Genomic DNA, 23328 nt, shown 5'->3' on the forward strand with positions numbered 1-23328 from the left:
TTTATACTGCCAAAACCTATCAGATCATTCAAACATGACGTTAAGTCTGTTTCCTTTCATATTATCACATAATTTAAATTTTTGCATTAGTTGAGGCCATTTTTCTTCATAGTAATTTTTGGCTACTTATCAGACTACAGCAGAGAGGATGTCCCCTTCACTCTGTATTTTTATAAAAAAAACCCCAACCATGCTGTTATTAAAAGAACTGCAACATGATGAAATCTATTTTTGTGAACCTGGGCAAAGAACTTATTTAGTTTGGCACAAGACATTTAGAATAACTGCATGATGGAGAAGCAGAAAAACCATAGGTAAAAGCCAATTATACAAATCAAGAGAGAAGTTAGAAATTAAGTTTTGACTCTTTACCTTAGAGGGTGAAAATATTGTGGAGCTTTTTTTTTTTTTTTCTTTTAATTAAAACTTCAATTTTTACCTTGAAGGATATATCACTGACATGTTACTGCTATTATCCACTTTCCTAGGATATTGTAGGGTGGATTTTATTCACTCAGTCTTTTATGCTGTTGTTGTTTGACATAATATATGTTTACATGTGGGTCTTGAAATCTCTCAGTTGAGACGTTTCGAAGAACATTTCCCTTTGCGCAGTGAGACGAACAGAAGGGGAATGGTAACTTTGTTACCAGTCTCCCTCATCCACCCTGCTGTGATTTTTGTCCCACGGTCTCTCAAGATCATTTACCTGTTTGTTTCTCTTGATAATCTGAGTGAAGGATGTGCTGCCCCGAATTTGAGGACATCCCCATCTCAATCTGGCCCTCACGCCAGTCGGTAATTCTAATTTCCTACACGCATGTTACATATTTCTGGAATTCAGCTAACCCGCGTCTGCGCTGCCAGCGCTGCAGCCAGCCGGCCCGCAGGCCGTGCGGGAGGTGTGGGCGGCGCGGCGCTGCCGGACCGCCCGCCGATGACGTGCGGCCGCTGCCGGAAGTTGCCGTCGGGACGGGGTTCCGCGCGCGGCCGCCTCCATCCCGGCGGGAGCTGGAAACCGCCCGGCGCTTCCCGGCGGCCGCGCTCGCTCGGCTGCCCGGAGCGGCCTCGGGGTGCTGCTGCTGCTGCTGCTGGAGCTCTGTTCTGACGTTGTTCTCCCAGCCCTTCCTCCCAGGTAAAGCGCCAAAGCCGCCGGCACGGCGTGCGCTCAACCACGGGGCCAGCGGAGCAAAGGGATGCTGCTGCTTTGGTCTTTGGCTTGCTTAAAATTTTTCAGCCTGCGTTAGTGAAAACCCACTCGCTAGCCGAAACAACTGCTGGTGAGCTTTTTATAGGTTGCAACACAGATGTGGTAGTTCCGCCTGGCTTTGTGTGTTTTAAATTAGTACATCTTGGTTAGAATTAATTTGCTGGAAGGGACCTTAGAGATCCTCCAGTTCTGTTTTCTTGCCGTGGGCGGGGACATTTCCCACTAAACCAGGTAACACAGAGCTCCATCCAGCCTGGTCTCCAACACTTCCAGGGATGGGGCAACCTGTTCCAGTGCCTCACCATCCTCACAATAAAGAATTTCTTCCCCATATCCAGTCTAAATCAATGGCCTTCATATAGTTAGTTAAGCACATTCAGAAGTTCGTGAGGAGAATATGACACAAGTTTTGTAGGTAACATCCATCGAATGTTTTGCCTCCTCAAGCAAAAACTTCTTAACTGTTTTGTTTAATCGAGGGGCTCTTATGAGCCACCCCATGCCTGAATTTTTTTTCCTAATTAAAATAGCATGCTTTTGGAGTGTATCCATTTGTGTGCTAGTAAACTATGGATGTGTATCTTAGAGAGAAATGTGGTACATTCCAAATCATTAACATTCCCAGAAAACAGTCATAAGGTATTCCCCCTTCCCCTCCCCCCCAAGTAATTAAAAGACTTAAAAGTAATTTCAGAAGGTTCTAAAACTTAAAAGTGGTGTGGATATATCAGAGGAGATTTTGCTTATGTTTTGAGACAGATTTTTTTTCCTGCTGAAGCTATTTGTTGGATAGTGATTGTGAATTCTTCTGGAGGAAAAAAAAAAAGAGACTTCTGAGAAAATTTTAGTTGCACCATTTTTTTTTTCCTACTATTCAGATTTTGGTATAAATCGAAATACATGTTTTGGTAATAAATATTAAGAAAAGGGTGGTATGAAAAACTAGTTTCTTAGTGTTCAGAGCTATGTCTTAATGTGAAAATTTTGCACAATTGATAGAGGTATAGTTTCCCATACCAGGCTACCTCTTTTTTTTTTTTTTTTTTTTTTTTTTATCCGAGCAATTAATCTTTGTTGAGTACAGTACTACAAGTAGTCTGTCAAGATTTTCTTCTCTCATGTAAAGTTTTCAGTGTGCAAGGCACCAATAATTTAATGGAACTAAACATGTCCTTAGAAATTATACTACTGTCCATACTTTAAAAATGAAGTTTTCAACTGTTTTCTCATTTGAGATGGAAAGAAAGCTGTGTTGTTTTTTCTAGGTGTGTGAGTGATTGTTGCATGGTAATTATTGTATTCTGAGTCTTATGAACACATACACCAAGGTGAATTCTCATGGATAGATGTTAAAAATCACAAAGGATACATCTAGCTCTTCTTTATGAATATACTCCTTTTATGTAAAAGCAAAACAAACAAACAAAAAAACCCCAAATCACAAACTCAAGAGTTTTTAAAAGTAAGTTCATTTTTTCTACATTTTCTGTTAAAATTATAGATTGAAGCATAAATGCATTTTTTTCTTCTCCATATTTTTAGTGCAGGTTATTAGCAACTGGAATGAATAAAATCATCATTTTATTAATATATTACACCAAGTGCTGCCATTGGGCACCACAATATTAAAAAAGGCATTAAAGTATTAGCAAAAGGAGGGCCACAAGGTTGGTGAAATGTCTGGAGGTGAAAGCCTTATGAGGAATGTCTGTGGTCACTTGGTCTGTTCAGCCTGGAGGAGACTGAGAGGAGACCTCATTGTGATCTACAGGGGGAAGTGGAGGGGCAGATACTGATCCTTTATCTCTAGTGCAGGGACAGGACTTGAGGGAATGGCATAAAACTGAGTCAGGAAACTCTAGGTTGGATATCAGGAAAAGATTCTTACCCCAGAGGGTGGTTGGGCACTGGAACAGGCTCCCCAGGGCAGTGGTCACAGTACCAGCCTGACAGAGTTCAAGAAGCATTTGGACAGTGCTCTTGGGCACATTGTGTGACTCTTGGGGTGTCCTGTGCAGGGCCAGGGGTTGGACTCGGTGATTCTAATGGGTGCCTTCCAACTCAGCATATTCTATGATTCTGTGAACATGTGGCTACGAGCCAGGGATGGTAAAGATGGAGTTCAGGCTAGTGTCCTGTTTTGGACTTTAATATGGATGTCCATCTGCTATCATGTTCAAAAATAAACCTTTATGGGTCATTAATATTGACTGTTGAATACAGCTGATGTTTCATGTTACCTTGCTTTAATTAATGGAAAGAGGTCATTAATGAGTTTGTAGTCCAACTTGAAGTAAATAATATATTTGTTTAAGGTCTGCATTATAAATATATTGTCTGTATTGATTTCATTTTTATTGTAACACTAAATTAATGATTTTTTTCTAAAAGCGGTGGAGTTACAGTTCAATTTAATATTCCTCCTGTATAGTCCTATATATTACTGATTTATCTAATATTATAAAAATATGTTCAAATAGATTACTCCAGGTTTATGAAACACTTGGAAAACTTGCTGTGTTAAAGGCTGTTATCAGACAGTACATGCAATCATAGTATACACATTTATCTTCAATAGAATTATTTTGAAGAGAAATAGAATTTGTAATATTCTTATGAGATAGAGGATCAATGTATGCAAACAATATAGTTGTATTGATATTCAGAAAACCTTGGCAGGGGCTATTCTGCTATGTTACTATATATTTATATATTAATCTACAGTATTTAAGCTTAGGAGACTAGAAATACAATTCTCAGAATTGACTAAAACTGTAAAACTGTAGTTGATAATTGTTCACATGACATAGTAGTAACACTGTTTTCTAACTGCTTGTGAATATTAACAAATGATTCTTTCAGTATGCTGCCAATTAAACTAAAGCATGTCTCTGTTACAGATTTTAATCATCTTGGAAGCTTGTCAAGTAAATGTATATACAGTCAACAATTCATTTTCCAGAGTTTATAGACTTAAAATCTACCTATTGGACATCATGAGTTCATCCTCTCCAGTCAACTACTCTGTAACGGAAGCTAGAAGGTGAGCTTCATTTCTGTATTTTTAAGTCTAGTAATACAGTTCCTGATTTTGTGGTTTATTTTCTAGATCCCTGAAATTACGTAATTCAGACTGAAGAAGAACCAGATATGATGTGATATATGCAAGCTAGGCCATGTCAATACAGTTATTAGATCCTAGAATTACAGAATAGCCAGGGTTGGAACAGGCTTCAAAGATCATTGAATTCCAACTGCCTGCTCTGGACAGGGACATCTTTCACTAGACCAGATTGCTCAGAGCCCCATTCACCTTGGTTTTGAGCCAACTGTCAGGAATGGGGCATCCATAGCTTTTCTGGGCAACCTGTTCCAGTTCCTTACCACTCCCACAGTAAAGGATTTTTCTAATATCTAATCTAAACCTGCTCTCCTTCTGTTTAAAGCCATTCTCTCTTGTCCTGTCACTACATGCTCTTGTAAAAAGTCTCTCTCCATCTTTCTTGTAGACTCCCTTCTGGTACTGGAAGGCCACAGTTAAGTCACCCTGAAGCCTTCCCTTCTCCAGGCTGTACAATCCTAATTCTTTCAGCCTTTCTTTGTAGGAAAGGTGCTCTATCCTTTTAATCGACTTCTGGGCCCTCCTGTGGACTCACTCCAACAGGTCCATGTCCTTCCTATGCTGGGGATCCCAGAGCTGGATGCAGCACTGCAGGTGGGGTCTCAACCAGAGCAGAGCAGAGAGGCAGAATCCCCTCCCTGGCCCTGCTGCCCACGCTGCTTTGGATGCAGCCCAGGACATGTTTGGCTTTCTGGACTGCCAGGGCACATTGCTGGGTCATGTCCAGCATCTCCTCCACCAGCACCCCCAAGTCCTTCTTGGCAGGGCTGCTCTCCATCTGTTCATCCCCAGCCTGTTTTGACACCAGGGGTTGCCCTGACCCAGGTGCAGCACCTTGCACTTGGTCTTGTTAAGCCTCCTGAGATTCCCATGGGTCCACTTCTCAAGCTTGTTCAGTTGTAGGGGACTGTGTCAAAGGCTTTTCAGAAGCCCAGATAAGTGCCATCTGTAGCCCTTCCTTTGTCCACTAATGTTGACATGTTATCAGATGATAAATTGTCTACACCTGGTGAGCTAACACAATGCTTATTCTCCTAAAACCACTGACCTGTGGAACTGCACAATGCCCATTGTGTAAGAAGGAGAACTGTAAGTTCACCAGCCCCAGTGCCCTGCCAGCTTGACTCTGTAACATTGCTGTCCCTGACCACTATGGACTACCAGAGAGACCCCCAGGACAGAAGAACACATGTGTAGAGAGGGAAAATATGTTAATGGTAGCAGGGAAATTATTATCATATGCATGTTTATTCTGGGATGATCAATGAATATGTATGTAAAATACAGTATATAAACAGAAACTTTCCTATACTGAGCATGCATGATTTTAGAAGGAGCTACCCCCTTGTGCATCTGGCTGAATAAAGAATGCCTGCTTCTTAATGCGACATTGGTGTTAAGGGGTTTTTTATTTTACCAAATTTTTGGTAGCAGTCACTCCATCATTACAGGTGTGCATACTGGCCATGTGATGTGCAAAAATTCTCACACAGGCATAGAAAATATGGCAGAGGTAGTTTCTGTCTCCATTTAGGAGCAATGACGTGGAGTTCCAGAAGGGTTTTCTGCTATAGCTATGGAGGTTGGCTATTAGTCTTGCACATGGCTCTTATTTTTGTTAACCTGATACGTGTTTGATCTTTGGCACAATTAAAGTAAACTTTAATTCATCCTGTTTATCTTAACTGTGAGAACTATTTGTCACTATTTAACATCTGATTGTAAAAGACTGCCGGTTGTATAGGAGTAGCAAAATGCCATGAGTAGGTACTTTGGTCGGGAAGTCAGGCTACAGACTACTTCAACTACAGAAGTTTAGCATAATTGCACTGCTACATAGTAAATGAAAGAAAGTTTCTCTGATACAAAATTACAGTTTCAGCCAAACACTGAAGGAAAACTAGTGAAAACTGTTTCTCTGCAATGTTCTTTGTTGACTGTAATTAGCTGACTTGTGAAGGGAATGTGAATTTTTGAGAGTTGGGTGATGTAGAACTCAAAATCTATTTCACCTGCTCATACGCTTTCTTAAATAGTCTTAAGGTACTACGAAAAATGATGTCTTAGATGAAAGGTCTAGTTGCTAAAATATGTATTTTCATTCAAAACCAATGATCAATGAACTATTAATATGTGAAAATGGAAGTGCAAAGCAGTCTCTGAATTCCTTCGACTGCAAATCATACATGATTTGAAACTTTCCAGGGATTTTGTGTGATTTTGTGACTTAAGCTTCCAAGAACTTCATGCTTGTGGCACTTCTACTTGTAAATGAATATGGAAAGAAGACTCTTCTTCAGTAGGTATGAAGCTTTCACAAAGCACTGCATGTGCTAATGTCACTGTGATGATTAAAGAAAATATCACAGAAATAAAGTGGTTAATTAAGGATAATCCCTATTTTATTTGAAGATGTTTAAGTAGACAAAATAATGAAGTGGTAACATAATAATATTCCATCAGTTTTGTTGTCAGTGTTTTTTAAGTTGCTGATGTGGTTCTATAATAAGAACAAAAATAGGCTTTTCTGCTTTATAAGTTTTTACTATTAATATTGTAAGTTTAGAAGCTGTGCATAAGAAGTTACTTTCAATGCTTTTTTTTCTCCCAGTACTTACTGTTATGCTGTTGGTCTTAATGCTCTTATGCACATTTTTCATTTCTATAACATCTCTAATTTGCTATGACTTGTGGTGTCACGTAACTTGTTTGTGGTGTTGTTTTTTTCCCCCTACTGGTCCAGTTAAGCACATAGTTTTAATTTTTCTCTGAGTGAGTTTTATTGTGCATGTATCTTCAGTGTACTCTTTTTTTTTTTTTTTTTTGCTGGGTAATTAATAGAAGAGTTGAAAGGAAAACCTTTTTTTAAAGCTGATTGCCATAAAACCCAAGGTAGTTTACTTAAAGATTTGAAGGTGGTTTTTTTAATTACTATTCAAAAAGTAGTTGTTCCCTTGCTTTCATTCCATGTGCTCTCCTTACAAGAAGTATTAAATATCAGGCTTAAGTAAGCAGAATGACCTCCCCACTGCCCACAAACTATCAAAATGGTTACCCTTTTCTTAATCCCTGCTCTTTGCATTAGTCCTCCCTCGCTTTCAGTTTGAGTCCTGTTTTTCCCCCTAACCTCTGCTTTGTTAACTTTGGTGCCACCAGGTTTTTGGCTGTCTTTAATTGAGATAGTTGCTTTTTATATCATCTTTGAATAAGACTACTTGCCTTTCTTTCATCTCGGTTCTCCCTAGCCATGGGAAAACAAAGGTCTACCAAACTATTATATGATGTCCACAAGCAACCTTTTATACAGTTTACAGGTGCTCTTGATGCTGAATTCATTCTTGCCTTTTTTCTTTTATATATTTTCTGTATTCTTTACACATATATTTGTAGCTCTGTAGCCCATCATAGTATTCGTAGATAGCATTTTACCTACTCTATTAGACAGAAAGACAAAATAAATTCCCCAGCGGCTCCAAGCTGGAGGTCCAAGGTTAGAATCTTGGGGAAGCCAAGGTTGAAACTAACTGTCCAAGACACATTTTCATAAACAAAGCTTAACTCCTGTCTAAAAGAGGGGGAATTCAAAGAGGGTTGAACTGGGGGGATTTACCTCACCACTTATGTCTTCAATTGGGGATTTTTGTCAGATATGCTAATTTGCTATCATATAAAGATTGTATATGTGAATTGTGCACCTAAGGATCCTTACAAAGATAACCCCTTTTTATCACCTAACTGTGCCTGGCTCATAATTTTAGGACCAGTGAAAAGGCATCACTCTCACTGTTCAGATTTCTCTTACTTCCTCCATGACTTACCACTATATCTTCTTACTGCATTAGCTAAGAGTTGCTTAAAGTAATGGTATTTTACTTACCTGGTTGCTGATTGTTTGCCCTTTGAGATGTGTTGGTTCCTCTGGGTGTGGGTCTCGTAGTAAATACTGAAAGCTAATAATGTGCCAGTGGTTTTCTTGCGGTACATACGGGTTTTAATGATCCTTATCTCCTACATTTATTAAAAATATAAAATATGTTAAGTACATGGCACTCTGTGGAACAGTTACTGATGACATACAATTATTCTGATCACACAGATGAAGTCCATCTTGTTTTTAAATGAAGATTTGACAGAATTTATTAAATTATAAAATATTTGTAGGCTGCATATAAAAACCTGAAATTTCATCATTTGTTGTTATTAATGTCTTTAAAGGCTACATTTAATCTAGAATATTGTCCCCCTTGTTGATGACATTTGTGCTAGTCACTTATTTGAGAAAACACATATCATAAGATAAATGTTTTAGCTGTAAAAAATATTAATGGTGCTTGTACATAAATCTAGGAGTAAGGTGGTATTTTTTTTTTTTATTTAGAAAAACCCAGTATACTGGATTTTAATTATACTATTCTTTCTGTAATTAATACTTAAGACTTCATGTAGAGTAAGGTAAGCTATTTTAGTGTTTTCAGCTCTGCATGAAATCATGCCATTTTTTTGTTCAATTTAATCATGTTTCTTTTTACAGTTTGATTCATATTTAGTGGCCCTGACAACTTTCACTTTTGTGTGGAGCAACTGATTATTACAACCATACTTACACAGTTTTAACAATTTGAAAAATGGCTTTATCAAATAATGTGAACACTGATTTTCAGGTCCTGAAATAAGAGTTTTCCAGTTTGAAGTTATAATAATTGATTGTAAGATAATTAAGCTAGTTAATTAAATATGTGTTTCTATACTAATTTTTCACTCTCTACATTAAAACTTGTTTTGATTATTTTGATATTGCTTGTGATACTCAGAGGCGAATCCTGTTACTTGCCCAAGTGGATTTTCTTTTGGCTGAAAAAGTAATGGAAGTAAGATAACAGTATTTTAAAGGAGTAGACCTTTAGTTTGTATTTTGTTTGTGATCAATTGTTTGTCTTAGTTTAGATGTATATATCTTTTAAAACAAAATGTGAAAAGAGTGAGGTTTATTCCACATGTGTGAGTTCATTTTATGACAGTGATGTTTTTGAGACAGTAATGTATGTTAAAGAATGAGCCTTACTGCAGAGACAAACAGAAACTTGCTAGTCATTTTAATGTATGTTACCAGAATGATGTTTTTTGGCATCCTGGAAGTTTACTGGATCCGTAATAAAAATAATGAAACATAATTAAAAACTTAACGTGCTTAAATTGACTTAGGGAAATTCGAAGTGCATATCTGATTTAAGTTCCTGCTGCTACATCTCTCATAGTTTACATAAGCAACAGTAGGATGACAACTGCATGGCATAATTTTACTTAAGTGAATGTATAGAGCTTTGCATCCGCAATCTGATAATTGAAATAAGGGATGATTAAAACTTAAAAGGAATGCTTATGATTTTTAAAACATCAATATTTTGCAGCTTACATAATGTGGAATGTGAGTTGCTACAGAAGAGCAATGAATTGGAGTTGGATGCCATTTTAGATCTGAGATGGAAACTTCTTCAAGCTAAAAAAGAAAATTTGGACTTAACTATTCAGCACAATCAAGAAGTAAGGACTTCTTTTTTGTTTGCCTTATTTTATACTTGGAATAAATTAATCTTATTTCATTGAAACAATACTCTCACATAGTGGATCAAAAGCTGGAAAATATCAAGGAAGGTGTCACTGTACAGACCTCTCATACCTGTTCATAGGTACTGTTAGCACCTCTTGTCATTGTCAATAGTTAAAGGTGTGGTAGGTATCTTCAGCACTTCAGAACAGCAAAATGCAGAAGAATCTTGTGCATCCCCAGCTCAGTGTAAGAGATGGTTTGTTTGTTTTTTTTGTTTTATTCCAGATAATTCCAGGGATCAATTTTTTTCAATCACACCACAGTTAATAAGCCAGTGGGAAAATAACAATTTAACTGAATCACTGGAGCAAGTCATTGTGGGAGAAGCAGGCATCTCTTAATTTGAGAGACAATAAATGGATATGGAACAACAAACTAGATTTATTGGCTGTATTTAGCCAAAAAAAGATGAATGAGCACCCACATCAACTGCTCCAGGCAGACTGCTAATACCGTCCCTGCCCACTCAGTGGGGTCCCGTGTACCCCCACACGTGCACGGGTGGGTTCAGTGTTACAGTCGGTAGCAAAGAGTCGAGAAGGGCGTTTGGGTGCGTTCTGGCAGGGGCATTTATTGCTGCTACACTGTCAAAGGTTACAAACATGAGCCCAGAATTCACAGATTTATCTGGGGGTGGGGGAAAGGCAGGACTAGGGAATGGGGACCAATGGGGAAGCTCTGGGGGAGTGACGAGGGGTGAAGGCTGACAGCCAGCCGGGGAATCCAAACTGGGATAGATTAATGGAACAGAACAAGCATCCTGGGAGAAGCCTTTTTGGTCACCCTAACAAGAAGTGGTTCTTGTGGTACTAGGGACTTGTCTTACTGAAACACTCTGTGCCTTGTAATGTATGTTCACCGGCCACCACAGACTGCTTAGAGCAGAATTGCTACCTATAGTAGTAATGCTACTTCTTCAGCGGCATAGTTTAAACCAGATTATCAACTGCCAGATTGGCTTTAGCAAATGTGGGAAGTGTGCCTAGCAGCAATATGCTGAAACTGATTACAACTCAGCACCTACCTTTTCCTGTGTTTGTTGGTGGGAAAACTGATATTCAAACTAAAGTAAAGATTAATTGAATATATTTTTGATGCTACTTCATTTCAATACTAGTTTGCTACAACAGTATCAAGGAAATCCTTTGTAAAGTGGGTAAGTGATTTCCCATGCATGAAGTTCTCATTAACAAGAGTTTTGCTACTTTGTAGATGTTCTGAAGGAGTATGTATTTTACTTTCCACCTTCCTCTGTTGAAATATCTTGACTTTGATTTTCTGAATCCAGTTTTTGGCAGGAAATATTGTTTCTCGGCCTGTATAAGATCCCTTTTGGAAGTGTTTTCTATTCTTAGTTTGTTGTGTGTTAGCATTAATAGCATCTGTTTGACTACTGAGCATTATTGGGCTGAATTTTATGCTCGTATGTATATTTGTGAATTATTAGATGTCTGATAGTCTAGTATCCCAACATGATCGTTTTTCTGAGTGCTACCAGAAAACTGTCTGTGGAATATAATGTTTCTCTTGTGGCATTTTTTCCTCTGAGGTGCAGGAAGATGACAGTAATATATGGTTAGTTTTTTTAAGGTGGTGTATTTTTGGAAAAATAGAGGGGTTTAAAGTAGATGAAATTCATCTAGGAAAAAGATCAGTTTGCACAAACCAGTAAAGTATCAAAGTGTGCATAAACATGCATTTGCAAGATTGTATTTCAAATTCAAATGGAATAAGATAGCAGTTGTGAATGTGATTCCAAGTACCTTTTAAAAATGTTCTGTAGGTGTCTTTCTGTAACAGGTTGCACTTTTTCAAGGGAACACTGTTGGCAGTTCTGTGAAATTTTTTTTCTAGGTGTCCAACTATGAAAACCAGATAATCAAATTACGGTCACAATTTGAGAGAGGAGAGGCTGTTCGACAAGGTCTGGAGTACAAACTGGCAGTTGCCAGAAAAGGCGCCCATCTGAAAATGCGTACTGCAGAAGAAGAGTTAAGTGATGCAAAAAGCAAACTTGTGGAACTGCAAGGTAGGTTTCAAAGAAGTAAGGATGGAATAAAGGCTAAGTCTGTTTCATATCAGTAAGGTAAGTGAGAAATGGGGACTTAATTAAATTTTCTAGTTACTGCTGTTTTTCTTGATTCTTTCTTAGGTTTCTGACCTCTTATCCATTTTTAGCTTTTGAAAACTCCTAAGAGTTCACAAAACTCTTACTCTCTCACGTGTGAATTAAAACTAACTGGCTGTCTGACAGTCCTTTCCTATCACTGTGTCCACTGATTCTCTGTGTCATCTTAATGTGTTCTCTTCATTTCATTCTTTTCTGACTAGGAAGAAATGTCAGACATCTGGAATGGATTTGAAATAAAAATCTGTTGGAAAGTGCTGATGACTTAAATGCCAATGCAGCTAGTTGTATTCAGTAAAATGAAAAGCCATTGTAAAGTATTTTCTCCTGTAAAGCTGCTTACAGGTTATGAAGACTTCCGTGGCATTTAAGCTTTCACAGAAGAGTGTATACAATGTTCCCCATCTCAGGTCATTTGTGGGCTGAAGATTTAAATCTGTTAAGGACCAGTTAATTTTCCTTGGAAAAGCTAGCTCTTTGCTTGGTAGCCCAACCTGTCTTAGGTTTATTGATACTCTCTTTCATGGAACAGGTGCCTATCTTTATGGTCATTTAAGCTGAGCTCAAATTTAATTGGTACAGACTAATATCTATATCAAAAATGACATTTGGAAATAAACTGGCAAAATGTAGAAATCTGAAAATAAGTCTTCCATTCTATAAAGATGTCATTTCACAGAATCATAGAAAATGCTGATTTGGAAGGGACCCACAAAGAGTTATCTCAAGTTTTTTATTCTTTTCCAAGAGAAAAGTGTTTTAATTTTTAAAAATCTCTCAACCATTCCTATGTTCTTTTGGGAAACATGCAATAGGAACATAAAATTTTCTAGTTTCTTCTTAGTGAAGATGGTGCTCTCCAGTGCTGGAATGTGAATATTGCAGTGTTCCACAGGGTACCACAATATACAGAAGAACTGATGATTATTGTGTGTTCGGGTTTTTTTTTCTGGATATGTTTTGCCGTACTACTTGGTTTTTATTTTTTTCTTTCTCTTTTTCTGTAAACAATAGTATGCAATGAAAACCTTCAGCAGAAAGTGACAGAGACTGAGAAAACATTTCATAATGCTCAACAGAAGTGGGAAGAAGAACAGCAAAGACTTGCAAGGGCGAAGGATGATATCAGCAGAATTTATAACAATGAATATGTATTCCTTCTTAAGGAAAGAAACCAAGTAGAAATGATTTTACTGGTATGGTATATTAATAGTTGGAAAGTTGCATGAGATAATGGCTGGAACTTTTTTAGTGTGAAGTGTATAGTGGGTTGAGGTCTTTCTGATTTAGGAAAAATTCCCCAAGAAGCTAAATGCTGCAGAGTATTTCTGAAGAAGGCAGCCTTATAAAGTTACACTTGGTGTGTCAAAGTCTTTCTTGCTTGGATGAAATGTGTTCTGGCTGATTTTGATAGTAAATGCCTAAATCAAGTTACCAGTGCACAGTCCATTTGCACTGTCATGCAATACTGAGTAAAATCAGGGGCACCTCACGCCCACTGATTCCATTTCCCTGTTGCTTTCCCGAGTCTGACATCCAATAGCCTGTGACTATGAAAATAGTTTGTGTAATATGAAGACCACATACTTTCAGCGAACCTGAGCAGGGATGATGGGATTTCCAGCTGTGCATTGTACATGTGTATTGTCTGAATAATTCACTCCATACCACATATGAAAAATAAGCATTGTTGTAAATTCTGCCATTTGGTTAGATAAAAATCACCTAATACTCAGAGATGGTCTTAAAATCTGTTTTAGACTGTGGGGTTTTGTTCTTTAGTAATTAATTTCATTGTATTTCCTGATTTATACTGATGCTTATATATCCTTCAGGTATCGAATGTGTAAAAAGTAATAAAAGTATAAGCTTGTTTTTACACTTTTTTTAGACAGTCAAGCTATTCAAAACTGAAATATGTTTTGAAGAAATAATGTAACATTATGGTGTGGAAGTGCTGAGTGAACATACCTAACTTTTACTTGCTCCACAGGGACACAAACAATTACTCCACTGTACTTCAATTAGACTTTAATCTTTTTAAATGTCAAGTTACATATGTTGTATCTTAGCTATGTGAGAATACCATTTTGAGGAAAAACCAAAATGTATTCAGCTGTATACACACCATTTTATGTATTCTTCATAAAATGGACTGTATGCAGAGACTCTGTTAAGGCTGATAGACATTTGCACTGCATGATGTACGCAGAGAACAGATTGCTGCTAAAAGATTAACTTTTTAATATATTTTCTTCCTTTCTAGTCCCTTTTAGGATGTGACAAACTTGTCTCAGTTGAGATGGGCATTGGTCAAGCGGTAGAAAATTTTCTAATTGCTTTCTTCCCATCCTGTCAGCTCCAAGCCTGAGATAGTACCAAACAGTCTTCCAAAATGACACTAAACAATCCTTGCCTGGCAGCTTGATAGCTGAATTCTGACAGCAAACTTACCTGTTTGTTAACAACCACTAATTGATGTACTATGTTATGGTGCTATTGGTCAGATTCTATATGGCACTTGTAGGAGCAGCTCTCAGAAGAAACAGGGCAGAGACAATCCCTTAATTATGTATATTGCAAAGCTACTATGTACTGACTCTTCAGCTGTTTGAAGGCAAGATCTGGAAGGAGTGGTGCAATAATGATACCTCTAGTAGAAATCAGGTAGTGTGTGGATAAATAGTGTTTCTGTGCATGGACTGCAAAAGGAGTTGCACTGTGTTGCTTGTCTTAATTACCAGGAGATGGTGGAAAAGGATCCCACTGATTTGAATTTTCTCCGAATGAAGGGTAAAAAGGAAATTCCCCCTCAGTAATTTTGTGGCTATGTTGAACAGTACTTCGAGAGACTAATTGAGAGAACTGTAAAGGAATACTTTAGAAAAAAAAAAGAAAGAGAAGGTTTCAGAGAAAAATATATGAGCTCTTTGACAGGTGATACCCTAAGGTCCTTCTCAAACCAACAGAAACATGAGTCAGTTTTCCTTCAAAGTCAATGCTTAAAAAACTAGGGTTAGGTTTAGGCTATGAGGAAACTTATTCTTAGACACAGTTTTTAAGTTGCTGGGTAAAGCAGGCTAAGAGTGGAGCTTTGGCTCTGTGTTCTGGCTAACAGTAGACTGAGTTAAGTTGGGAAGGGTTTGGAATGGACTTGTCATCTTTTCTATAATGTATTCAGAAGTACATTCAGTGCATTTAATACTGTATGAAAAGCATGATGTTTTAAGAGGTTTTCTTTACTCTTGGAAGTGACGTTTATTCTCAGATCAAAAGGAACAGTGGATTGCTTGGGTCGTTGTGTTCTCTGTCAATGTATGTTTATTCCGAAGTGGAAGGTGGTTTGTAGAAGCAGGAGTTTGGTTGGAAGAGTGTACTAAAGCTATATAATTGTTCACTCCGGAACTAAATGTGATTCACTACTAGATGCCAACTCCTAGTGTGCTTTGAATAGTAAAATTTTCAAATTTAGTTAACTTGAAAATAGTTCAATTTTCCTGCTTTGCTATTGTAGTATTCCTTTGCCCATCACCCTAGTTATAGTCATATATAGTTACAAAATTCTGGGAAATAAAAAATACATACATAAATGTTAAAGCTAGACTTGACTGTGTTGTTGTTTGAAAGTTTAACTGATTTAACTTGGCATATAAATGTCAGATGGGTTTTGGTTTGTTAACTAAAACTTCAAATGCATTCCAGTCTTTCGTGTTGTGTATTTACAGTCCTGTTTTAAATAATTTATAGTTACTTTGAGTTATGAGATGAAAGCTAAATAAAATAGTCTTAATACGTACACAGAAGCAAGATTCTAAGCATGTATGGCCAATGCCGGTTCCAAAACTGCACTTCATGAACTACAAGTCTGAACTTGGCTATGAAAATGCTGAGGTAGGCATAGAAATGAAGTCAGTTTAATCTACTAAAATGTGTCTCTGATATGGAGGAAAAGTAATCCTCTCTGCTTTCTAGCAGAGAAAGGTTTGTACTTCGCTGTATTGAGTGTGCTTAGCATAGCATTTGGTGCATGGTGAAAGATGTTGAAGTTCAATAGTAAGTGCAATAGCATCATCTTGTGGTCAGTCAGAAATACAATATTTGTTCACAGAAGCACTGTTTTTCCTTAGACTATTGGTGAATTGTGTTGTTTATACGTGCTTTAAACCATCCAACCAGCCATGTTTTTTATAACCAAATAGGTACAGTCAGTGTGTATATGACATGTAGATACACATGTATATATAGAGGTTTTTTTTAGCATGGTGAAGTATGTTTCTTTCTGAACCTTCTAAGTGCAGGTAACTGCTGGAAGAGTCTGACACAGTCATACCATGTCTGAAAAGTTCAGAGACTTCAAGGTTCTGAAAGTCATGTTGACTTGTTTAACATGCTTGATGTATTACTCATGTCAGTTTTTGTCTGCTAGTGTTAACTACATTTCCAGCATAAAATATTTTGAAGTAGTATTTTTCCAGAAAATGATGTATTACTGGTTTCGTATGCAGTTTTCACAGCTCACTTTTGTTGATATGTGGAAGATAAATCTGAAGAGTAATATTTTTGTATCTTTGCAATATGGAGAAGATGAGAGTAGTTGTAAATTTGAGTAAAAATATTTTTTTACCATGCTGATGGGAAGAAACCTCTTCATTGTCCTAGTATTACAGGAAAAGTTAGAGGATTACCTTAAATTTAATCCATATCCAGGTAGACTGTTTTTGCAGTATTTTGGTTTACTGAGGTTCCTATTTTTCAGTTCACTTGTTTCACAGGCATGCTCTTTGTTACCTTTTCAGAGAAGGCCAAAAAATTGTGTCATAGTGCCTCTGCATGAAAAACGAGAAAATAAATTAAATTTTTCAGTTACTAGTTGATAATAATGGAGTGGCACTAGGTGTTAGTAAGGGAGTCATGAGTCCCTTATTGTCATGCTTAAGTGGCCAAAACTTTCTACCTTCAGTCAGTCATTAATAACTTCCAAAATTTATTTTCCAAACTTCGGAAAAAACTCATATGTCTTTAACCTTCATGTATAAACATGGTTCTGTCAAATTTCAATTGTCTGAAGAATCATTCTTTATGAATAATTCATTTTCTTTTCCTTCTTCTCCCTGCTCTGCAGATGCCTTATGATTAGTAATCTTCAGGAAAAAGATTATGTGATGTAAGAGTAATAGCAGAATTTATAGACCAACTGGTTTATTTTCACAAAATGTCTCTTGCCACAATAACCGATAGGAATAAATGAGCAGGAGGATTTACGGTAATCTTTCTGTGTTTTGCACAGGAAGTAATTGGCTCTCCAAAGGTCCTCCAGCTAAGTCACTGGATTTGTAGCTTGTTTCTGATACTAGTTATGGAAAAGCTTACTCCTGTCCACTAGACCAAAGCTATGCTTTTTTGAGTCTTCTGGAATCTCCAGCTTAAATATGCACTAGGCTACTGGGGGCTCATTATTTGGCTACTTTACACCATGTCTGGTGTGGCATGAATGAGGATTTTGTGTTAGTAACTCCATAGAGCTGCTGAGTCCAATAGTGTTAGTAATTACACCAGCTGTAGCTTGGTTCAACTTCCAAAAGCAGAAATTGTGGTGGGGAACAGTTTAGTTATTTTATCTTTATGAGAACTTCATAGTACATGTAGCTAATTTTTTAATTCAGTTTCTAGACAGAAAAGTCCTCAGAACAGTAGAAATTAAGAATATTTAGTCTATGGGAGTAACTTTCAACAAATGTCTGATTATTTGATTTGAAGTTCTAACAGTTAAAATAATAACAAAGTAAAACTTCTGTCTGTGTATCATTTCATCAAATGCACTTAACTGTTTCCCTCTCCACCATTGCTATTGAGCTGTGAGAGAGAACAGATTGGAGGAGCAGCCTTTTAGTCCTTTAGAGAAAGGTTTCCTGCGGAGAATTGGCTCTGATTTTAGTATTACTGCAGAAGGTCATGTTCGTAGTGAGTTTTGAGCCAACACATGTTACCTGGTGGTGAATGAAGAGCATATCTGTTGTTGGGTAAATGGTTCACATGTGCTGACATATTAGATTTTAATAACTTGTTCTGATGCAGTCTTTCCTCTTTTGATCCTTCTACTATAATATTTTATCTTAGAAAACATAACTCTTAATGCCTTATTTTTTTTGTAGGAGCTGAATAATGAACTGCAAAATATGCGCAAGAAATTGAGAGATGTGGAGGTGGAACACAGTGGCTGTAATGAGGTGCTGAGAAGCCAAGCCAATGAACTTAAATGCAGCACTGAACGAGAGAAGAGACTTAGAAAGGAACTTGAAGTAAGGCTTTTTGACTATTGCTATTAGTTTCAGCAGCACTGACACTGACCAATTTAATTTTTGAGGGATGGAACCTTCCAGTTAGGCTGTAATTCTAAGTACTTGAACAAAATATTGAACATCTGTTTTGCAGGAAAGGCTGAGCAGATGAATGCCACTTACATTATGAGCTTGGCTTGAGACTTGTGTTTGAACAGCAGATAGGAAAAGGTTTATGTAAGTGTGAAAACAAGGCTAACTTTGCTTTAGGAAATCGAAATGTCTTAATTTGTCTATCTTCTTATATTTTTGGTCTATTGGATTTCTGGTGGAGAATCTGCTGGAGCTGCAAAAATTGCCAGATGTTGTGCTAGGTGAGGGAGTAGAATATCGGAAGATGACAATGGTCTCACAGCAGCCTCTTCCTATCTAGAATTAGTTACTGCAGGCTTAGTTCTCCTCTCTGTTGAGTGACACCCATGGTTGAGAAGTCTCTAGTCTTCGAGAGTTGAGACTTTGTAAATATGCTCTTTACACTAAACAGCTAGTTTCCTCCTAAGTTTCAATATTTTATTTATCCACTTACAGGCTTTGTAGTAGTTACGTTATCTGTATGTACAGTCTGGACCAAGACTTTCTTGGTAGAACATTTGTCATTGCAGAAAAGCATCGTGAGTGGACAATTCTTTATCCTGATATATGTTTTCTACCAAATGCATCTTTAAATATTTTCTCCAATGAAAATAAAAGAACTGTCACTTCTAAAAGACCTTAAAGAAACAAGTGGCATAGTTTTCAGCTGTGTTTTTTTTCTGTTGTTTTTCTCTTAAAGGCAAAAGAAATGTTTTAAGCATTGATTTCTAGGTAGGTAGAGTCCTGCATTAAAGATGAAGCACAAAAGAAAATTCCTACAGGGAAGATCAAAGCTCATCAACTAAAAACACTGACTTATTGACCAACAAGGTAGACCTTTGTGCCCTCAAAGAATGCTACAGGAAATCTATTGTCATGTATTTTGAGCTGCACTTACTGGCCTAGGTGGAATTGCCTTCAGTTGGAAAGTGTTGCATACTGTGGAGTTCCAATACCCCTTTTAAAAAACAGAGTTTTGCTTCCAAGTACTTGAATAAGGACTCTTCTTGTGACTTCATGGCTTTTCATATACTAACAGAGAAGTTACAAGCTGAAAAGAGGAGGAGCAAGGCAGTAAATAATTTATCTTTCTAAATATTTTGATTGAATAATACCCACCATGTGTAAATTTGAAAAGAAAGAAAAGAAAGCACGTAGTTCCTTGAAAATGTACAATTGCTATACCCTAATGATGATCTTATCAGGGAATGCTGCCTATTAACCACAATCAGATAAAATATTTTTTTTGCTTCTTAATTTTTGTTAAACTATTTTAACTTTCTGAATATCTTAATAATGTAAGAAAATATATTCAGTCTACAGAAAAATTAGTCTTGTGGTACTATTCAAGCAGTGATTAAGGAAAAGTATGTGATGAAACCTTTTGCATTTGAAAGTTAAAGAAAATTAGCACAAGTCTTTGAATCAAAAAACCCAAACTAGATTAGACTTCAATACATATTGTCAGCTTGCATCTCACTATACCATCTTAAAAGTAAATTGCATGTGTGTAATTATCGGAAAGGGCCTACAATAACCTTGTAGATGGTGATTCTACCACTTCCCTGGGAAGCCTCTTCCAATGCTTTGCAACCCTTGCCATGAGGAACTTTTTCCTCATATCCAGTCTAAACTTCCGCTGTTACAGGTTGAGGCCATTTCCTCTCATTCTGTCACTTATTATTTGGGGAAGGAAACTGACCCCCACCTGGCTGCAGCCTCCCATCAGGCAGTTGTAGAGTATGATAAGGTCTCCCCTGAGCCTCCTCTTCTCCAGGCTAAATAACCCCAGCTCCATCAGCCACTCCTCACAGAACTTCTGCTCCAGACCCTTTCCTAGCTCCATTGCCCTTCTCTGGACATACTCCAGCACCTTGATGTTCTTCCTGAATTGAGGGGCCCAGAATTGAACACAGAATTTGAGGTGTGTCCTCACCAGTGCTGGGTGCAGGGGGACAATCCCTTATCTGGAATAACTTCCCTGGTCCTGCTGGCTGCACAACTGCTGACACAGGCCAGGATACCATTGGCCTTCTTGGCCACCTGGGCACACCCTGGCTCATGTTCAGCCACTGTCACCAGCACCCTCAGGTCCTTTTCTGCTGAGCAGCTTTCCAGCCACTCTGCCCCCAGCTTTGTGGCACTGCCTGGGGTTGTTGTGGCCAAAGTGCTGGACTCAGCACTTGGCCTTGTTAAATGTCATCCCCACTGGTCTTGGCCCATCTCTTCAGCTATTCTAGCTCCCTCTGCAGAGCCCTCCTACCCTCCAGCAGATCAACACTGCAGCCCAGCTTGGTGTCATCTGCAAACGCAGGTGCACTCAATCCCCTCATCCAGATCATCAGTAAAGGTATTAAACAGGACTGGCCCCGATTCTGAGCCTTGGGGAGCCTCACTGGTGACCAAGTGCCAGCCGGATGTACCTCCGGTCCCACCACTCTCTGGGCCTGGCCATCTAGCTAGTTCTTTGCCTAGCAAACAGTGTACCTGTCCACACCATAAGCAGCAAGTTTGTCCAGGAGTATGCTGTGGGAAATGGTATCAAAACCTTTATTAAAGACTAGAGATGTAACATCCATAACTTCCTTCATCCACTAAGCGCATCATAATATCAGTATCCAAGCTGAATTTCCATTCCGATATAGAAGCCTTAAAGTAGTACACCCCAGACAGAGCTGTCTACATTTTTTCATGAAGTAGCTCTGTATTTTTCTTATCTCTTAATAGAATTTTTAGCTTATAGATTGAAATTGATGGATATAGGATATGTATCTTCAATTTCCATGCTGACTACCTCATGTTAATGGTCATTTGGTTACCAAATGTATACTTAAGTTATTGGTGATGAGAACAATTCTTAAGGTGATTTTGTGAGGAGTAGTGTAATTCTACTTAAAACCCCAATCTTAAAATCTTTTATTATGCACTACTTGAAGTGCAATGGCGATGAACATTCTCTGGAGTTCACAAATCTGTTCTTTTGCTACCCTCTGCTGGACATAAGGGAGAAATCCATGGGAAAATACTTGGGTTTTGGTAATGGAAAGAAATGTTAAAGTTAGAATTTTTTCTTGTAGTACAATGACACTCGTATGAAGAATTATATCCAACAGACTATCATAAAGAAAGGAGTGTGCAAAAAGCCTGCCTGCCCCCCATTTTGTTTTTTTTTAATTTTTTTTTCTTCAAATATTCATCTGGTTTTATCCCTCAATGATTACTCTGATCATGGTTGAAAAGAGGAAATTTCTAGTTTCCAGAGTTAGAAATTAAGAGAAAGAATAATGGTAAGTTTCTGTGGACTTTTCAGTTGAAACATAGCTGTTGCTGCACTGTCTAATCTGCTAGCTTTCCAGTTTCCAGTGATACCCATGTGTTGCATAGACTTGGAGTGCTTCTGAAGTAGAAAATACACTGTGCCAGAAAAATTGAAATTGAGAACCTCAGATATCATTCTGCCTCTTTAGCCTGAAGATCAGTAGCCAAATAAATTGCTGATCTATTGCTATTTAACTCATCAAGATAATACTACTTATGATAATCAGTTTTCCAGAACCAGTGTCTTTTATTTTAGCCTTTAGCTCAATTTTTAATGAGGATTCTTGGGAAATACAGAAAACTTTTAATATAAAAATAGTGTTTCTTGTGATATATGCAGCCAAAAAGAAGGGTGGGAATGCGGTTTTGCAATGAGAATGTGGATTTTACCACAAGAAACAAAATTATTAGTTTATAAATTTCAAACTCTGCCTTATTCCTAGAAATGCAATAATTTTCTATTATTTTTTTTTAATGTGTTTGAGGCTGCCAACTCTTAGTAAGCTGAAGCTTCAGGTCTCTCAAATTTTTTAAGTCTTTCTTATGAGGCCTGAAAAATGTTCCATAATTTGGTCTGTTTAATTTCTGAGACTGAGTGTATTGTTGTATTTCTCAGACTTTTAGTTTCCATTTAGAGACTATTCCATTAGCTTTCACATTGCCATTTCTACTTCCCTTGTGTCCAGTGTGTATATTGACATGTGGCGCTAAACATGTGTGCTTGTATTAGCTTGGTAATGCTGCTATGATGAGGAGATGACTGCAAAGAGGACTTGGAGAATGGTTAGTATCTGTATTTGTATGAGGTATATGTATGTGCAATACTTGAAGGCTGTGAGCTTATTTCTCACTCCATCTAAGTTAGTGAAAGATGAAACTTAGATCTCAACTGAAAACAAAACTAAACTCCCAAATCTGCAAACGTGCGTTTTGGGTTTTTTCTTTTTATGAACTGCACTGTTAAGTAAGTTATGGTTATCATCAGAAAGACTTGCAAAAGCTCCAAGCAACGCAGGAAAGGACACATTCCTCAGTCAGCTGACTGTTAAACTGTTTGTCATCTATGACTACACACTTCTTGACAACTCACTCCTACTTCATCATCTGCTTTCTAGTGTCTCCACAAAGCATAACTGTCATCTAGGAATTCTAGCTGCTGTGGCTGTCACATATTATTTACTACATGCTTAGAATGTAGTATACTTATATGTGTATGTAGATCTCTATATCTCTATATCTATCTAAAGAGGTATACTTCCTCTAGATAAAAATATTTAGTACTATGTACTTAGAGGATTCTAAGCACTGCTTAGAATTACTGTTTTTGTACTGTGAGCTCTGTGGTGGCTTCAAAGTTGTATTTCTCTAGTGGCAAGCTCACTGACATAAGACTTCTGCAAAGTATTTGACACTGTCCTGTACAACATCCTTGTCTCTAAAATGGACAGACATGGATTTGATGGCTGAACACTTGGAGCATAAACAGTTGGCTGGATGGTTGCCCTCAAGGGATTGTGGTTGATGGCTTGATGT

At 37.7% G+C, this 23328-nt stretch overlaps 1 protein-coding gene across 7 annotated transcripts in view; it reads left to right on the forward strand.

The window, feature by feature from the left end:
* The first annotated feature begins 977 nt into the window (after positions 1-977).
* CCDC171 (coiled-coil domain containing 171) overlaps positions 978-23328 on the forward strand; it is a 157867-nt gene continuing 135516 nt past the window's right edge. For 4 of the 7 annotated variants that reach the window (XR_011147782.1, XR_011147783.1, XR_011147785.1 and 1 more), the window contains exons 1-6: positions 978-1135; positions 4111-4253; positions 9740-9872; positions 11794-11968; positions 13082-13263; positions 18220-18366. Coding sequence is in view for 1 of the 7 variants with exons in the window: in XM_069002102.1 (XP_068858203.1) it covers positions 4207-4253; positions 9740-9872; positions 11794-11968; positions 13082-13263; positions 18220-18366 (684 nt within the window). In the remaining 6 variants the exon portion in view is untranslated. Of the gene's footprint in view, positions 1136-2598; positions 2673-4110; positions 4254-6568; positions 6635-9739; positions 9873-11793; positions 11969-13081; positions 13264-18219; positions 18367-23328 lie in introns of those variants that run through there. The other 3 variants (XR_011147786.1, XR_011147784.1, XR_011147787.1) reach the window with 3 other exon arrangements.

The sequence above is a fragment of the Aphelocoma coerulescens genome (assembly GCF_041296385.1).
Source record: "Aphelocoma coerulescens isolate FSJ_1873_10779 chromosome Z unlocalized genomic scaffold, UR_Acoe_1.0 ChrZ, whole genome shotgun sequence".
NCBI classification, from domain to species: Eukaryota; Metazoa; Chordata; class Aves; order Passeriformes; family Corvidae; genus Aphelocoma; species Aphelocoma coerulescens.